The sequence below is a fragment of the Misgurnus anguillicaudatus genome, chromosome 22 (genome assembly GCF_027580225.2).
Source record: "Misgurnus anguillicaudatus chromosome 22, ASM2758022v2, whole genome shotgun sequence".
Taxonomy (NCBI): Eukaryota; Metazoa; Chordata; class Actinopteri; order Cypriniformes; family Cobitidae; genus Misgurnus; species Misgurnus anguillicaudatus.
This window is the reverse complement of record NC_073358.2, coordinates 40,178,389-40,198,656: the sequence shown is the minus strand read 5'-3', so window position 1 is coordinate 40,198,656 and position 20,268 is coordinate 40,178,389. Positions and strand designations below refer to the sequence as shown.

Here is a 20,268-nt window from a genome sequence, read left to right as displayed (position 1 = left end):
CTGAGTCTCAAAACACAAGGTCTGTTTACGCACACACAGAGCTACTGAACTGAACTGCTCTGAGAAACAGCCAATCAGAGCAGAGCTCAACATTATTATTCATGACTCTTTCAAATACGGTAAATTTTTGCACTTAATAAAGCCACAAACCTTCTATGTAGATTATTTTTAAAATATTGTAGGGTGGGGTCCCGGACAGGGATTAGCATAAACCAGGACTAGGCCTTAGTTTAATTAGGAAATAAAACTAGTTTTAACAAACATGCCTTACTAAAAACATTACCTGTGTGCGTTTTAAGGCTAAACAAAGGGTACCGGTGTAAGATATGTCAGTGCAAGGTGTTTTCAGTATGGACAGCTCTTACATTTATTTTAGTCTATGACTAGTCTAATCCCTGTCCGGGAAACCACCCCTATATCAATGCATTCTTTGGCACCCTTAAGGGACAGTCGATTAACAGTATCAAAGGTCTCTCCTTTAATTCAAGACAATGTTCCTAATTTATCACCTAACAGGTGAAAATTGTAGGTCTTATGGCTTAGACAGCATACCATGCCTCAACAAGCCATATGATCTACAACCCGTTTCATTGGCAATTCAGGTTTTTATGCTCTCCTTAATGTGAACATTACTGCAATCAAACTTTAGTTAGACATTTTTATTGTAAATGATTCAGTTAAAGTATCCCCTAAATATATTCATACATAATACCGGCATGATATCCCATTCATTCTGCAAATAGACAGCAGCAATACGATCCGAGAAAGCATATATTCAGTACAACTCTGTTGTATCCATAATGAAGTTTATTATGAAATAATGATATAATGTTCTTATTTTAATCAGATCACCGAATCAAAAATATTAAACTGATATTTTCCTTTGTAACATAATAATAGTTTCATGTGGCACTTAGTACACACGTGTGACATATTTCTTCCATACGGTCCTCTTACATTTTTTTTCTTGCCCTAAAGGGTCTTTAACATCTCAGCAGAAACTCTAAAATATATAAAGAGGATCAAGATGGAAAAAATATCACACTTTAATAGAATAAATAATGTTTTATAGCAATACTTTAAATATTGTGATTGGACTAAATACTATCTTGAATCAGACAAAACCGGAATATACCATAAATTAAATTTTGCACAAAGTCCCTTAAATAAAGTCCCTTAAATAAATACTATATATATATATATATATATATATATATATATAAACCAAACAAAAAAAAATAAACGTTATGTCATGCTAATCTTAGCAGCGATAACCAAATTTGCTGATTTAATTTTCGCCTGAGAAGTCACATGGCGGGGTACCAGCTCATGGGGTTGGCATTAGCACATGCCAGTGTACCTGTTAGAGGACAATTTGGCAACCAGACTATTTTGGCACATTAGAGATTGGCACATCACTAAGAGGTTGATCGGCGGGATTACAGTCATCCTGTTCAATGGATCGTTCCTCGTCCAAACAGCAGATATCCGGAAAAGACAGGGCTTGTTTTCACATTGCCAGAAATAAAATGTAGTACCAGTCATGTAAATGTAAAAAGTAGTACCAGTCTGATCAGGTTCTCAGACTGTACTCCTGATGTCAGTGCGAGAAAGCGGTGGTGACGGAAAGATTAACAAGGGCTCAGTGGTCCGCAACAGGCTACAGTGGTCCACGATCCAATCGACCGTTCTCTTTCCAAGGTGTCTCCAAAGACGTTAAAGCTCTTGGGGACCGAATGACTTTAAGGTTGATTGATTAAAACGGATTGTAAGTTGTTGTGTTAAAATCTCCATATTTCCAGTAGACCGCGATCAGCGTGAGCAACTTGTATTTGTAAAGACTTTGCAGACCGTGATACACTTTGACCCGTACAGATAGAGTAACACAAATAAAAATACCTGTAATGATGACCTGTGCAGAATTACATGCAAAACTCAAGAATGCAGCAAGAGAAATCATCCAGGAAAATGACGACTCGAGGGTTTGCCCAGGCTTGAAATGTAGGAAAATCACATGGAGCATGAGAGAAAAGAGAGATTGGGTGAGACAGAATGCCCTGAATAGTCACAGTGCACGGAGGAACACCAGGGCGGCGCAAGAGAGAGAGCAGAGTCGTTACGGTGTTGTAGTGCTTTGAAAGGTGAAAATTCTCTTTCCGTCGATTTGTGTGTACAGAAGAAGAAACAACAGAAGATTATCCTTATTTTATCATTTAAAACCTCTCTATAAGAAGAGTGCTGAGGAATAAAATATCGGGTTTTCCGCGTGTGTGTGTTTTATTTTTAGTGAATTACAGTATACAGTGTGCAGAATTCAGTGCAACCAGCCCAGCAAGATGTCCTTTGAACCCCAAATACAACTGGTAAACCCCGAGGAAAGCGAGGTCCATCCTCTCTCCGGTAGTTTGTGTCGTGTCGGTCCTCCTAACGTCCGTAGATATAACTTAAGTAGAATAGTGCTTTTTCAGATATACAGAGGCTGGTGTCTTTAACCCCTGGTGGATGTGTGGTCTATTTTTTAAAGGGAGCTAACCGACTGAAGTTCTGCCAAAAGGGAGATGTGCTGCGTTTGGGCTCGTATTCGTATCCGTCGGCCTGTCCGTAGCCGTCAGGGAGGAGGAACTGCCCGGGGTTCATGGGGTCCACAGGAGGGGGGTATGCTGGAGGTACTGACCGACCTGCACCTCAGAAGACAAAAACACACAAGAGCGATGCTTGTGAATTAACACTTTTACAACATGTGTTCATGTAGCTCAATTGGTACAGCAGTGCAAAAGGTCATGGGTTTGATCTCATGCTGATAAAATATGTAAGCACTGGATAAAAACGCCTGCCAAATTGACAAAACGTAATTTAAATCAAAACTCAGATTGTTATGGTCAAGTTTATTATCGACCAAATATACAGAAAAAACTGATTCATTCAATTTACTCATTTTTTTAAGGTAAGTGGTCGCAATCAATTTATTTAAGCTACATTTAAACAAAAAAAGAAGAAAAAAACAACACAAAAAACGTTTGTTTAAATGCAGCTTAAATAAATTGATTGTCATGAGCCCCCAAGGTGACATTGGAGCAAAAAAAATCTAAAGTTTAGTTTTGTGTGCTCACGTGAAACTTTCATGTGCTCACGTGAAACTTTCATGTGCATAATTTTTTTTAAAAGTTTAGTTTCGCGTGCGCACGTGAAACTATTGCGCGCACAAGTGAAACTTTCGAAAACACAAGTTTTACGTGAGCACGCAAAAGTTTCACGTGAGCATGTGAAACTTGTGTTTTCTAAACTAAACTTTATTTAATTTTTGATCCATGTCCCCTTAGAGGCTTCGTATGATTGCAATCACTTACCTTAAAAAATTTTAGTAAATTGAATGAATCACAACTTTCATGGGCTCACGTGAAACTTTCATGTGCTCACGCAAAACCTTCATGTGCATAATTTTTTTTTAAGTTTAGTTTTGCGTGCGCACATGAAACTTTCACGTGAGCACGCAAATGTTTCACGTGAGCACGCGATAGTTTCACGTGCGCATGTGAAACTAAACTTTATTTAATTTTTGCTCCATGTCCCCTTATGGGCTTCATATGATTGCAACCACTTACCTTAAAAAATGTTAGTAAATTGAATGAATAATTTTTTTAAGTGTATCATTTGTGTTTAAGTGTATCATAATGTTGCTGATATATTTCTTTGTGATTTGTGTCATTTTAGAAAAACCTATAAGGAAGACGGTATCATCTTTAGGCAATGACTTTTAAATGCACCATTTACATAAAAAACAAAACTATTTAAATTGAAATCTCACAACTACCGTATTTTTCGGTTTATAAGCCGCGTTTTTTTTCATGACTTGGCTGGTGCTGCGTCTTATAGTCAGGTGCGCCTTGTAAGTCAGTATGAATTCATTTTGACATTTATGAGGCAAGAGACAACATTTTCGTCTACAGCCGTGAGAGTCCACTATATGCTGCTCCTGTATTTATGTAATTCAATGGATTCAGTAATGTAGAATGACGAGTATGCGAACTTCACGCTAGTTGGCTTGTTTGGTTAATTTAGCCTATTCAACCTTCCAGGTAAGTTCTGTATGCTATGGTTTATCGTTTAAATAACTGATAATATTACTTTAACAAACAGACATCTATTCAGCCTGCTGTTCTGTCTGCTATTGTTTAGTTGAATAACTTGCCTTTCCAGATTAAATGTTGGTTCTTCGGCTTGAACTTTGTGAAATAATTTTCGGAATAAACGCGACGTATAGTCTACTGTGACTCATATATGTTATTTGCGGCTTATACTCCGGTGCGGCTTATAGTCCGGGAAGTAGGGTATAAAAGCTTTATTCTAGTTGGCAAGCATGTAGCAACATGGTGCATTAATGTAGAATATGAGAACATAGGTGTGTTTTAGGCACTTTACAATACATCATCCAACCAGGGTGAGTTTAAAACTATCTGTTTTATTATTACCCTTACTGGTTATACTTTGTTTTGATAGTCCACTTTAGACATTTTCCTAACTTTGCATCTACATGTTAACTAACTGTCATTGCAGTATTAGTAGATTGAAATAAGTAAGGTTAGGAAAGGGGTTAAAATTAGTAGAATAAGTTGACATGAAGTTGCAAAGATGCTTATAGTTAATAATAATTTGTTACATTTATATGGCGCTTTTCTGCAGCACTCATATGAATGGGGTAATCTTAACCACCACCATGTGGTTAGTCAAAAGTTAGTCAAATCTATCGAAATAAAGTGTTACCCAATTTTTCGTCAACTGGAATCCACTGCTGTATCATATCAGGTGAAAAGCAACAGGCTTAAAAGATCTCACACCTTTCTGTTTGGTCGCTCTTCTGACGGTCATAGCAGCTTGCCTCTTCTGATACTCCGAGATTTCAAAACCTATTGTGATAAATTGACAGACAAAATTGAAAAAATAAAAAAATTCTGAAGTGGAAAACAAGATTTGGCTATTTCTTGATGACCATGTAATGAAAAAAGAGTTTGTAATATGAAAGTTCTTACCAATCTTCTCATCTTCCTGAACCATTTTCCTTTCCTCCTGGAACGCTCGAAGCCAGCGGATCTTCTCCTCCAGCTTTTTGGGCAGGAACAGATGTATTTCGTCCGTGTCTTTGTTGGCCAGTTTGAAGGCGTTCTTTACGCTGACGTTAAAATCATCATCTCGACCGTCGATTGCGTCGATGACCTCATACCGATCCATTTCAATCCGGCCTTTATAATACAGAATATCACGTCGAATGAGATCCTGTGGAAGGCAGAGACATAGTGAGTAAATGCTCCCTGCCCTGACAAATAATCCAGACAAATTACTACTAATATAGATTAAAGGTGCAGTGTGTACATTTTAGCAGCATCTAGTGGTGGTGAGGCTGCAAATTGCAACCAACGGCTCAGTCCACTGCTGACCCCTTGCTTTTTTAACGCATAGAGAAGCTACGTTAGCCGCCACCGGAAAAACATGTAATCGTCGGAGACAACTTAGTAAAAAAGTTTGTCCGAAAAGGGCTTCTGTAGAAACATGCCGTCACAATGGGGCTGTTTACACTTGGTATTAAGATGTGTTTTCATCGATCGGATCACAAGTGGACGAGAGAGACACATTATGTTTACACCTGGTATTTAAATCCGTCTCTTTTGTCCACTTTCGACCGCTTCTGTGCTGAATACTATGAGGGGGTGGTCCGTGAGACGGTGGGCGAGTCTCTCTGCCGTCATTCAAACCCGAACGGGAGTAATTATGAGTTTATATGGACGCAAACTAATATTATGTCGGAGTGCACTGCTTGTTTAGCAAGTAAACATGCTGCACAGTGTTTTGCACATGAGTATGTAAGAGCTTTCTTTGAATTTTCAGCGCAATTGATGAAATAGGATCGCGTAACTTTCACGCTTTCAAAGCGAAACTACGGAGATCAGCCGCTTAGTTTTATCAAGGCTAAAAATAGCGCTGTTCACCGAATGTTCACGCCAGATGTCAAAGAAGACGTAAAACTTGTGTTTAATACCTCAGATTAGATAAATGGGCGGAGAGAAGGCGGTCGCGTGTGGCTGTTCAAACGCATTCAACCACATGTGCATTCCGCAACTCCAAAGCGATCTGATCGAAAGTGGTTTCGACCACCTCTGGATGTGGTTGAAAGTGGTCGAAAGTGGACGAGCTCAAAACGTTTTGAACACCGTTTACACCTGGCATTAACGTCGTCCACTTGTGATCCGATCGACGAAAACACATGTTAATGCCAAGTGTAAACAGCCTCAAAATGGCGACTTCCACATAAGGGTGGATGTAGATAAAAACGTCTCATTCTAATGTAATAAACACATAATGGTTCATTATAAAAAGGTCTTTATCCACACCTGATAATATAGTTTTATATATTACTTTGCATTTCTGTCAAGAGATCCTTCTAAAAATTACACACTGCACTTTTAATTGATTTTTAATACAATCTCAGATACAAGCTACGGTGCCTTCACTACCTTCACTATATCACAAACAATGACAATCGCTGCACCAACCCAAACTCACCCTGACCTCTTTAACCCTCTTTGTACATCAAAGGCATTTCAGACCGTGTTAAAGTCTGGATGGTCGTGATCAAAAGATACACACATAAACACAATGTGTGTATATCTATAAATGAACAGTTTGGTTCCAAAACGCAATTAATCCATTTTGACTAATTTGGGTAAAGATATGTTTTCTATACCAAGAAAGTGACAAGATAAAAAACACTTTTTTCCGTTACAAACTTGTACATAGCATCTTTAGGTCATACTAACATTAAAAATTCAAATTCATAATTTGATTTTCGAAGATTTATTATAAAAACAAATTTTTTTTTTCCGCAAAATGCAATAAATCCATGACAAGTGGTTTTTTTTTTCAAAATGCTATAAATTTATTGAATCAATATATAAATGTGCTTTCCTCTTTGCCATGTTATATTCATTTAGTTGACTAGTGGTATACACTGATAAAAAAATAAACAAACATAAATTGCATTAATCAAACACTTACTTTGTCAAATTAAGAACACTGTCATTGCTGTTATCATCCTTGGGACGTCGTCACTTAACCTTTTTGACAGTGATCAGCTGTAAAATGTTTTGGTCCTGCTCGATTTTCGTTCACTTTGCGTAAAATAATGGAAATTTTTCATAAGATCCTCTGGGGTCAATGTGTTAGCATGAGAGAAGCTTAATGTTTTCGTGTGTGAACAAGCAACAGATGACCTGATACAATACTGTTTTTGGTGGTAACGAATTTTTTTAAATGGCGTTTATTGCATTTTGGAACCATATATTTCTATTTATCGCTATATGGCATGGACTGCACAAGCTGATGAAAAATGTTTTCCACCAAGATCTGAAACGCTATTCTAGAACATCTTATGTGCATCAATAAAAGCAAGATAATCAGTGTCAAAACTGTACATATTGTACAAAATAATACAGAATTTTAGTTTTTTTACCTAATTTGTGTATCCTATATTTGTTTTGATATATATTTTAATATATTTTTCTTTCTTTTTTTTACTTATGTGTCTTTAGCTTTTAGTGTGATTTTAAATCATTCCCTGGTAAAGATCTCTGAATTTTACTGTATCTCTATATTGATTTTTTCTGTAAATCATTTCTATGTAAAGCACTCTGAATTACCTTTTGTGTATAAAATGTGCTATAAACTACATAAACCTGCCTTGCCTAATTAGCAGTGTTGTAGTCAAGTCCATCTTATTCGAGTCTGTGTTAAGACCAAGATTTAAAGGTGCAATGTGGGACTTGTAGACAGAAATTCAATATAGTATACATACAGTAACTATATTATCAGTGGTGTAAAAAGAACGTTTGGTCTTGTTCTGGACATAGACTGGAATAAGAAAAACTTGACTACAACACTGCTAATTTGTGTTATGTGATTCCAACATTATGTTCATTACAGAATGTTATGAAACATTTAGCAACCAAGACAAAAATGGGTCACATGCTATGAGGTTAGGGATGTTTAGAGACAAAAACAACCAAGTTATACAGTACTTCCAAATTAAATCTTACACAACATGAATCTCTCTCTCTCTCTCTCTCTCTCTCTCTCTCTCTCTCTCTCTCTCTCTCTCTCTCTCTCTCTCTCTCTCTCTCTCTCTCTCTCTCTCTCTCTCCTTTCTTTTTGCTTTGAGGCTTTACATCACTTATTTCTATTCCCATGTGTCCCACTTAAAACACTCCTGCTTTATCACTTTACCAGCAGTTGTATCTTACAGCACTGCTCCTGCCGTCTCTCTCTCTCTCTCTCTTACCTTCTTGCAGAGTACCATCTGATGATCAAACAGAAAGAAAATTCTGCTTTGGCTGCGCCCGTATGGTTGATATATCCAGGACATCTCCCCAGTGTACACAAGCTCTGAGCTCCTGTCCAGAATATCCTCACCCTGCACGAACACAAACACAGGTGATAACACATTAATCATAACTGAAATCTAAGACCACATACAACAAAATCGTATAAAAGAAACACTTATAAGGTTGTATTTGTTAACATTAGTTAATGCATTAGCTAACATGAATAATGAACAATATAGTTTTCAGCATTTATTAATCTATGTTAAAGAGTTAATGCCAATACCAATTGTTCATGTTAGTTCAGTGTGCGGAAAATTTCAATTTATGTTTCAATTTAACTTTTATGTTTCAAATAACATTAAAGGCAGGGTGCATGATCTCTGAAAGCCAATGTTGATATGACCTTCTATTGATAGACCCACCCCATACATACGCAACCCAGACAACAATGTCAGTTAGTAGACACGCCCCTTACTGCTGATTGGCTACAAGTGTGTTTTGGTACTCAGCTGACTCCCTTTTTCAAAGTGTTTTTCAAAAATCATGCACCCCGCCTTTAACTAATAAATTATATATAATTGGAGTTCATTGTTAACTCATGCAAGCTAATACACTGCAAAAAATGCCTTTTCTTATTTAGTATTTTTTGTCTTGTTTTCAGTAGAAATATCTGAAAATTCTTAAATCAAGATGTATTTTCTTGATGAGCAAATTACCTTAGAAAATAAGTTTCGTTTTCAGACAAAACATATCAAATTTAAGCCAATTTGTGCTTAAAACAAGCAAAAAAAAACTGCCAATGGAATAAGACATTTTTTGCTGAATTTTTCTTGTATTAAGTAAATGTAAGAAAAAATGTCTTATCCAAACACTTATTTTGAATTTGCGCCCCTCGGATGAGCAGTCACGAGCCGCCACTGCTTTTCAGCAATCTCATGAGGTTTCTCCTACCTTATTGGTTGTTGTAAACAACAACGTGTGTTGCTTATTATGTCATCTGGTATAGAAAAGAGACATTAAGATGGTGGGGGCACCGGCCGAAAACATAACTATTTCACATCGTGGAAGCTGACATTTACTTGGGTAAAACACGATGAAAGAAACAGTTTGCCGTCAGTTTACAGGTAAAGCAGAAAAGTCGGGGGCCTTTTTCGTTGGAACATGTCTGTTGTATATGTATACAATTATATTTGACTTTTTAATTATTATTATTTTTTAATAAGTGACAGACACTGAAATCTTTTTTTTAGTGGGGCCAGTGAAAATTTTGGCAGGGCAAGTGAAAACCGACTGGGCCAGTATAAAAAATTCTTTGCGTTGAGCCCTGCAGTACCATATATAACCTGCAGTCCATCCAGATTTAATAACAATTAGCCTAGGTTGTCCATGTCATTGTGGAAAAACACATTATTAATAATTACATAATATCACATTATTATTAAAAACACAGCCTGTTAATATTTCACTAATATTTACATTTTTTAAGTAGTCTGCCTTACTGTAAACGACTGTAGTTTATCAGTTTGCTTCAGTCCGGTGAACTTGTTTGTGTGTATTTGGAGCAACCTACCACACTGGTGTTTTTTATTGACGTAATCGTATATAGAGCTTGAATATAACACGACATTGTTTACTATGAGAGGGATTTCTGTAAAAAAAAATCTTATATTTGGGAAAATACCATACTTAAAGGGACACTCTTTTTTAAAATATGCTCATTTTCCAGCTCCCCTAGAGTTAAACATTTGATTTTTACCGTTTTGGAACTCATTCAGCCGATCTCCGGGGCTGGCGCTACTACTTTTAGCATAGCTTAGCACAATTGCTGTGTAATATCAATGCACCTCCTGCAGCCATGTTACAGCAGCAAAGTCCTTGATTATTACGCCAGAATGAGAGTATAGTTCCTAGCCATATCTGACTAGAAAATCGCAAGTTTTAATTTTCCTTCGGTCTTGGCACACGATGTAACTACAGAAGAGTAAAGTTTTAAATAGGAAAAATATGGAAAACTCTTTTCTTATTTTTGACCGCGATGCTAATGGTCTAATCAGATTCAATGGATTATGCTAAAAGTGGAGATCAGTTGAATGGATTCCAAATATATAAATATTTCAAATAATATTTGAAAAATCAAATATTTAATTCTAGGGGAGCTGGAAAATGAGTATATTTTCAAAAAAAGTGGAGTGTCACTTTAATATCAGCACTGCTGTAAATACCTGTGCCACTCGCATCTCTAAATTGAATACAACAGCTCAATTACAGGTGTGATATTGCTTAATAGTAATCTGTTATTAAACCGACGTTCAATTTTTTCTTGTCTGTTTTATTCTAAAACACCAATTGCATACCTCCCAGTCCAGTACGGAGGCCTGCCACTGGGCGATTTTGTCGATGTTCTCAAGTCTTCGTTTACGTTCGTTGATTTGCTGAGTGACATTTCTCATTACAGCCAGAGCTGCGGCCACATACCGATAATCGCTAAAAGAGACAGAGGAAACAAGGATAAGTGGAAAGCAGATATGTCATGCTATACAAAATTTGTCATTTGTGAAACTACGCCTTATTATCGGATACATCTGGTGTTGTGTATCTGTGTGTCGTGTAGCTGAGCATTTACATGTGTGTACCTGTGTTCTTGTACTGTGTACTTCAGTAACTCCGCCAACTGTAGAGGGTATTTGCAGATTTTCTGGACAGGTGTGAGCAGGTAGCCATCGATGGCGATGTCGATCATTTGCTGGACCAATCGACACGCTTCAAAGAAGTGCTGGTATCGTGCATCTCTCATGAGACGTGTGAGCTCCATGCAGGCGTCGATGTGGTTGTTACAGTATTCCGAGTAGATCCAGAATCCGTCTTGCTGCAAACACACAAAATGTTAAACGTTGACTACGAGATGGTGCTTGTTGAAATTTCTGAACAAGTGCGTTTTTGTACTAACGTGTTCTAAGAAGCAGGGTCCGATCTCGCTGAGATGAGGCTCCTCCGTGTTAAACTGTTTCTCTAGATCTCTGACGAAGCTCAACTGGAATCTGTAAATGTCTTCGATGTTCCCGAAAATCACCTTTAGCTGATCATCATTAAACATGTCTCTTCTTTTTTTACACTGACGGAGATACCCCTAAAACACACACACACACACACACACACACACATAGAGTTGAACTATAAGTCATATTTGACACCATACATCTAATCCATTACGTTTATATGTGCCTTCCCAGGGACCCATCTCATCCAAATTATTAGATTAGATGGACATTAGTTGTATTTGATGTAATAAAAAAATCACAAATAAGATCTCTTAAATATTTTGACAGGAGTGAGATTAAATAGAGGGCAAATTGAAACATTTGTCTTTCGCCTCTTAAAGATCTTTGTAACCTCACAAGCCTCTTCTAGTTTCAAAAGATCACATAACAGCATGTGCTCACGTTTGCAAAGATAAAATCTCATCTGAGAACAAATGAAGAGTTTGGTTCCAAAACGCAATAAATCCATTTTGACAAATTTCGGTAAAAACGTGTTTTCTATACCAAGAAAGTGACAAGATGAAAACCACTATTTTCTGTTACAAACTTTCACATAGCATCTTTAGGTTATAAAAACATAAAAAATTCAAATCCATAACTTGATTTTCAAAGATTTATTATAAAAACGGATTATTTTTTCCACAAAATGCAATAAATTCCATGACAAGTTTTTATTAAAAATGCTATAAATCTATTGAATCAATCGCCTATATAAATGTGCTTTCATCTTTGCCCATGTTATATTCATTTAGTTGACTAGTTGTACACACTAATTAAAAATATAAACATTATTGTCATTAATCAAAATACTTACTTTGTGATATTAAGAAGTCATCGGTTATACTGACGTCCTCGCTTAACGTTTTTCAAAGCGATCAGCCTGTAAAATGTTTTGGTCCTGCTCGATTTTCGTTGACTTTGAGTAAAATTATGGAAAGTTTTTCATAAGATCCCCTGGGGGTCAATGTGTTATCATGACAGTAACTTGATGCTGTCAGCCCGGCCAAACAAGCACCCGTTCTCCCGAGTTCCTCTGCGTAAATTATTACATGTTGATGGCTTACGTTTCTTTCACGTCACAGAAAACCATCACAGGTTTATCAATGCTATTAAAGTATTATTTTGTTTTGTTTGTTTGGTAATCACGAAGTACAAAAGTAGATGAGGAAAACTAGGATTCCGTGTACTCAGCGCACCGCCATTCTTTGTTTACATTGCGTGAGGTGCGCTGTAATCTGTGGAGGAGTGGATTTATGGCATTCTGTAGAAAAGGGGGAGTGGCGTTTATTGCATTTTGGGAAAAAAGGGAGAAAAGATGACAGAATAACACTGCGGAAATTGGATTTTGCATAAAATTAAGAATTTACTTTATAATACTGACCTGATATAATACTGATTCTGGCAGTAACTCATTTTTTTCAAAATGGGCGTTTATTGCGTTTTGGAACCAAACTCTTCAAATATTTCTCATAAATTTTTTCTAGGGCATCACTGACAAACCAACTCCATATAAGGGCTTTCCATTTTGTTTTGCATTTTTTATTTGGGGGGTTTTGCTGTCGCTGGAGGAAGGAAACCAGTGCTGTACATCGACCGGAGTAACATTAAATAGGTATTGGATGCGTTAACAAGTATGACATTTAATTAATATGACAGAGACGCTCATCTGAAATAAAATAAAACAGACAGGAGATCAAGTGATTGACGTTTGGACTTCTCATTACATTTACATGATTTTACATTAGGTATTAAGCAGACGCTTTCATTTAGAGATTTAAATAGTGAGGAAGGAAAGTGTGAAGATTTGTCATTACGCGCATCTTTATATGTGTAGAAAAAATATGTAGGCTATAGTAATGTGTAATATAATGTATATGATTATAATATAAATCATGTATAATAATATATAATACAGAAAATATTATAATATAAAATATAATCATGTAACTTTTATATATCAACATTATAACAGCCTTGTATTTGATTATAGCATACGTAATTGATGCGTACGAGTGGTTTTAGGTTTTCTTGAATTTTTGCGTACATTTAGGAGACATTTTGATATGAAAATTTTTGTTGAATTACGATTTGTTTGTGAAAACATCCGTACGCACATCTCGCGCACAAATTTGTGCGTACGCTGCTGAGTGAATGAGACCTAATGTATAAAAAAACTGAAACGTTTTTCCTATGCATTTTTGACCAATTTCACATACACACAACAATGCTGTCAAATACATCCACATTTACACGGATTCAAAAAACGACTAAAAATGCTGCATTACATGTGCCAGGCAGGTAGATGGCGATGTAACTTCGTAAAGAAGCACTAAACATCTGCACACATATTCTACTACAGAGTGTTAAGTACAAACATTCAAGATGGGAAAGCATCAAGCATTTTTTTAATTAGATAAACAAAGAAATAGGTTTCTTACTACAAATCACCCTGGACCATAAAGTGGCAAAATTTCGTAAAGGTTGTTGAACCTTAAAAAAGTCTCTTGAGCAACACAAACATAGTCCTGTAGGACACTATTTTTGTTTTGGTTATACTTAAGCCTCCTTATCGACTGAATTATTTGGTAATATTGAAGGAAGTTTGAGCGAGAGGGGGAGTAGTCAGAAGTGATGATGTTACTGCGCGCTGAGGTTGAAGTGCTGCAAACTAAGTGCTCTTCCACCATACAATATAGTTCTCATTTTTTATCCATTTAAAAATCGCTTTATCACGTTTTATTTTGTGTCACCATACTTACTCGTGTAACTACTCATGTAACAGTCTTTAAATAGGGAAAACATGGAAGTGTTTGGTGGTTTTTAAATTCATCCCTGTTTGGATCCTATAAGGAATTAATGGGGCTAGCCTAAATGCTAACACATTCAAGACGCGCTGTATAAAGATTAAGTGCACGCATTTAAAAAGAGAGATATGTATTAAATTTGTCTAAGTTAAGGCAAGAACATAGTAAACTATTGAAAAACAGTGGTGTTTTCCTTTAAATGAACCACAAGTGAGAAATCCATCAAATCTCCTAAGCTATGAAACAGCAACAACATCTTCCTCTGGATTGGTTCAAAAATTCCTCATCAAACTTGTGATGGGACATTTTTGTCTTTCTTTTACCAACAGAGATCAGTCTGTTCCTCACACAAAGCTATCATACTGGCCTTGCATCACTTGAAACAGTGACATATGGCTCTCACTCATATGAATCTCTCTATTCCATTTGAAGCTTGAAATCTTCATGCCTTATTCATTACATGTGCTTGAAAAACAGCATCCAGTTTTTGGAATTTCCCCTTCGTGTGTTCCACAGACGAAATGAAGTCAAACAAGTTTGAAATAATATTTCATTTTTGGGCCAACTATTCCGTTAAATGAACCATAACTAAGAACCGATGTCTCCAGAGCTATTACAGGAAAAATATTTCTTCAGATATGCGTGCGTGTGCATGCGAGCTTGTTACCTCACAGATGTCCTTTAAGTGTTTGATGTAATGCCGTTCTGTGCTCATGATCTCATTGATGACATTGGCTCTCATCTGATCTCGGTTCTGGGTGGATTGGCCCAGACACAGGCAGTCGGTGCTGGGGTTCGGACTGGCCTCCGCGTGGCCGTTCTGCACCTCGCTGGAGCTTTCGGCAGCCTCGACCGCGTTGTTTTCCTCTTGATTTACCCATAACTAAAACACAGATTAGGACAAAGATGATTTGATCCACGAGCCCTGCTATTATCAATTCAAGTAATCACAATAATTGTGCTCTCATCTAATGATCATTTGGCTCAGAGCACACCGAGTTAACAGCTTGACTTCATTCATAAAAGGTTATTAAAGTTGAGGTTAAGGCTACATTGCTCTCAACTATAAAGAGTCACAGTGCGCCCTCTGGTGGCCCCAATATGAACTGCGTTTTACCACTTGAGAGGTTTTGCACTTCAATAAATGGTTTTCATACATTAATCTGGGTTTAGACTTGTTATATAGCTGGCAAGATACACACAAATAATCCAGGAGCGCGATACAGATGTGTGTAGTTGCGAGCACAGATTGCATGTATGTATGGTTGGAAGAATCTTATGATTATACTGTTACTGTTGAAGAGCAGATCATTTGCTTTCCCAGGTGACTCAACTGATGTGAGCACACATGCATGCACTAACAGACACTCGCTCAGTCTCTCTCTCTCTCATACACAGCAGCCTTGCGTGTCACGACATAAATACTAAAAGATTAACATGCCCGCAGACCTATACACACAATAAAACACAATAACACACATTAAAATACACATTTGGACTTAGATACGCTGTTGACTAATGTTGTATAATGAGTTATATGAATCTGTTATATATATATTATTAAAGGTGCCAAAGAATGCATTGAGATTATATGTTAAATTGTTTTGTCTATTAAGTAGGGCTTTATTAAGTGCAAAAAAAATCCAGAAATGTTTTTACATGTCCATTTACAACCCTAGGATTTGCCTTTAGAGTGAAATTGTCTATTATTACCTTATTTGAAAGGGTCATGAATAATAATGTTAAGCTCTGCTCTGATTGGCTGTTTATCAAAGCAGTTCATTAAGTAGCTCTGATTGGATGTTTCTTAAAGCAGTTCAGTTGAGTAGCTCTGTGTGTGTGTAAACAGACCTTATATGTTTGAGCCTATTTTAAGAGATACATAAGATACATGATTTGAGGAATAATTAATTGTTTGGAGATTGTTAACTCATTCCCCGCCAGCCCTTTTTTTTTTTAAAGTTGCCCGCTAACATTTTTTTGTGATTTTCATTGTGAATATCATTTTTTGTGATATTCAAACATACACGGAGTGTAAAATTAATTAAAAAAAATTTGCTTCAGTTTTTTATAAATTGGGTAAGTTCGCCATCTAGTAGATAATCATATAATAAGTCAATTGCAGGGAAAGAGTTAAAGTATAAAAATGTTAAGGGCATCTAGTGGTGAGGTTGCGAATTGCAACCAATGGCTCAGTCCACTGCTCATTCCTCGCTTTTGAAACGCATAGAGAAGCTATGGTAGCCCACCACCAAAAAAAAAAGTCATTGACAGAGGCAACTTAGTAAAAAAAGTTTGTCCGTTAAGGGCTTCTGTAGAAACATGGCAGTACAAAATGGCGACTTCCCACGTAAGGGACCCTCGGTGTATGTAGATAAAAAAATGTGTTCATGATAAAAAGGTCTTTATACACCCCTGATGATATAGTTTTGGATATTAGTTTGCATTTCTATCAAGAGATCCTTTTAAAAATTACACACTGCACCTTTAATGGATATTTCTGAGTGGTAAGTCTGTGTTTTTTCAGTAATGACCTGCAAAACAACATCAATAGTTATACTCAGGGCTCTCAAGTCTCCACGCATTCACCGTGAGACTCACGCATTTCAGTCAGTTCACACGCTCACACGCCACACCTTGTATTTCTCACGCTGAAAAAATAAGAAAACTTTTCCCACCTCTATACAATTAATGAACGAGGCACAGGAGAGAAGTTCTCTGCCGAGTTCATATCTGTCGAGCCGCGGACACGGTCACACTAGACATCCTGATATAATTGTCACCTACCAGCCAATCAGAAATCAGAATTTGTTGTTTCTGGGTAAATTTCGTGAATCCTGCTGCAAGCACATTCGTTACTAGGCAACATAGATTCTCACGTCACACAGACGAAGTGGCAGTTGGAAGAGAAGAATCCGATGAAAGCGGTAGGTAACGCATTCTTTTTTATAGGCAATTTGATTTTACGATTCTTAGGATGACATCACAAAAATGTGATCAAAGATAATAAAAACTGTTGTTGGGAAATATAGCCGAGGTAAATTATTATTGATTAAAAAAATCGAACTGCTTTGCAATCAGAATTAGCTTTAACTTTAGGAAAGTACTAAACACTAGAGGCTACCTGAAACAATCCCAGGTGAAAAATATTATAGGAAATTACTATAGTGTTTTTGAACCATACTAATAGTATAGTAAATTTTTAGTATATTATAGTATTTACAACACTTTGTTAATGATTGCTACAGCATACTCTGTATTAACTATAGTAGTGAACTGATAAACTGTAATAAATACTCTAACGTTAGTATTCTTTAGTTTATACTACAGTAATCTGTAGTGTATATTCTAGTATATTATACCCTATAGTTGTAGACAATGTAGTACAGTATTGGATAAAGTAATACGTTTTATATTACTATAGTTTGATGTTATCACAGCAACTATAGAATTACCACAACAAATTAATTCAAGTACATTACTATAGTATGGGTCAAAAACACTATAGTATTTACTAATAAATTACTATAGTATTTTTTTCACCTGGGAATGGAAAGGACAAGATATTTCATTTTCATTTATTTCATTATTTTCAAATTATACTTTATTCATACTCTTTTTAGCTATTCAGCTATACTCTGGCTTTTATTTTAGTAATGTTTATATCCTGCCAATGGTATACACTTAATCATTGCATTTATCTGTTTAAAAGATGTCACACAAACACACCTTGTATTGTAAGTATGCTCAGGGCAAGTTCTGCAATGTTGCTGTTCAGTTGGCTCATTTGGGGCAATTTTTTATATATTTGTATTTTTGAAATAAAACAATGTATTTAATTTCTATGACTTTGTCTTTAATTAGATTTTCCCAACTGTTATAATTTCTATTTGTGCTAATCAATTATAAACAATATATTAAATTTAACTGCTACCAAAAACCTGAGAGAATTGGTTGGGGCCGAGGGGTCGCTGCTGCAAATATTTAAGTGGCTCCTCCCCTAACAGATGGAAATCTCACTCCAAACTTTTGATAAAACTTGAGAGCCCTGGTTATACTTTAGCCTAAACGCTAGCATATAGCATTAACTAGCATATAGCGCTAACTCTGCAGTCACAACTTTGTTTTTAGCATTGTAACCACATTGTCCTTATTTTAATGTGTAATTTAATGTTGGGGTGTACATCGCGACTGTAACATCACAGTCGGTGTTATGTTGAGATTGGCACATGTGTTTTTTGCATGCAAGGTGTACATAAGAACCTTACCTACGAAAATTAACCATGGGTTTTACTACAGTTAAAACCAAAAAAAAACATGGTTACTGTAGTAAAACCATGGTAACCACAAAATAATAATGGTTTTACAAAAAACATAGTTAAACCATGGTTAGTGTAGTAAAACTCAATGCATCAAAAAACCATGGTTACTACAGTTTTTACCACAATAAAACAGTTTTTTCCATTATTTTCATAAGGGAAGAAGGAAACAGTCGTGTTTCAGGCTCACGATAATGTCATTACCATGTACAGAAATCGTATTATTTATCTATGCCTACATAAATACAGTTTTACATTTTACGGAACCTTTAATATATTCTATCTCCAAACCTATTGCTACACCTCAAACAAACCTTTGCATTTTTTATATGAGAAATATGATTTATGTGACATATATTCAAATGAGATGGAAATGGGTTACTGTGGCTTAGTTGGTTGAACAATGACTTGCAACTCAAAGGCTGTGGGTTCGATATGCATAAAATGTAGCCATTGTAAGTCTATTTAAATACAGACATCTGGGTGATTCTCACAAAATTAGACTTATGATGTGTCATGCAACATTTTGATAAAAAAAGTAAATGCAAAGTAAGAGTATCAAAATAAGAAGCATACAGTTACAAACATCTCTTCACATACTGTTTTGATCATACAAACCAATTTTGTTGTTTTTTCCACAGTTAACTTTCATTACCGCAACGTGTCCACTGTCCATGACTGGATTTGGTTTCTTTGACATGGAAATATTTATAATTATAAACCTCTCAAAAATAAAAAGCTTCAGTGCATGTATATACTATAAACATTTACAGTAAAGAAACATGTGGGATTTGGTGATCATTGGTAAATGTAGAGACAATAATAAGGAATATAAATGTGTCCAAAAAAAAAAGTTTCTCATCCTCCACAACAATTTTCAATCATTGTTTTAGCAAACAATGAAACTAACATTTAAAAAAAATATTGCTGGAAGATGGCTACCAGGCAAGCAGTATTTTTTTCTCTCCAGATAAAAGTTGAAATTTTGGTTTTTGTCATAGTACCTAGACAACTTTTTAGTTCTCATTACCGAAACATGAGTTTATAAATGCATATATTTAATGTAATATCATGTTGCGGTAATGATAATTTTTTATAATGATAATCAAAAATGTTTAATAATTCTATACACTATAAAAAATACTTTGCTGCCTCAAAATCCTTCGTTGAATCAACTTGGATTTACAAGTCATTTCAACTTACTCTTATTTATCTTGACTACAGATGAGTTGTTATAACTACAGGTGAGTTGTTATAACTTATAAATTTAAGTTGACTTTTCTCAACTATATTTTATAAGTTGTGACGACTAATTTCTGTTGACATGACTTGTGAATCTGAGTTGATTCAACAAAAAATTTTAAGGCAGGAAAGTTTTTTTACAGTGTAGGAAATATTTTTTAAATCCTAAATTACAGTAAGTTCAGACCTTAATCTTATATGTGCAAAAAAAATTGGCTTCAATGGCTTTTTAAAAAAAATATGATGCTGGACACCTTCTAAGTCTGGATTTCGTGCGAATCACCCATCTGTCAAAAGCATAAATGTAAATGGCCGTTTTGGTAAACCCCCATTACAATTTTGCATACAGAATAAGTTGATAATGGTTGACCATTAACAGCACATTTGCACAACTGTATCAATAAAGGAAAGATATTTGCTTGATGTTACATCTAAGCTGCGAGATGTCAGTGTATGTCCAAGTTGACCGTATTAGTCAAAGCAACATAAACCAAAA

The 20,268-nt window shown here is 35.9% G+C and overlaps 1 protein-coding gene across 5 annotated transcripts in view; it reads right to left on the bottom strand.

Annotated features, from left to right (window-relative positions):
• Positions 1-789: 789 nt before the first annotated feature.
• arhgef9a (Cdc42 guanine nucleotide exchange factor (GEF) 9a) overlaps positions 790-20,268 on the bottom strand; it is a 52,911-nt gene continuing 33,432 nt past the window's right edge. For 4 of the 5 annotated variants that reach the window (XM_055198834.2, XM_055198831.2, XM_055198830.2 and 1 more), the window contains 8 exons: positions 14,879-15,094; positions 11,317-11,496; positions 11,003-11,235; positions 10,724-10,853; positions 8,327-8,458; positions 5,028-5,271; positions 4,836-4,904; positions 790-2,678 (listed from right to left, as the gene is read on the bottom strand). In XM_055198834.2, the coding sequence (XP_055054809.1) occupies positions 2,512-2,678; positions 4,836-4,904; positions 5,028-5,271; positions 8,327-8,458; positions 10,724-10,853; positions 11,003-11,235; positions 11,317-11,496; positions 14,879-15,094 (1,371 nt within the window). In that variant the 3' untranslated portion in view covers positions 790-2,511. Of the gene's footprint in view, positions 2,679-4,761; positions 4,905-5,027; positions 5,272-8,326; positions 8,459-10,723; positions 10,854-11,002; positions 11,236-11,316; positions 11,497-14,878; positions 15,095-20,268 lie in introns of all 5 variants that reach the window. The other variant, XM_055198833.2, reaches the window with a different exon arrangement.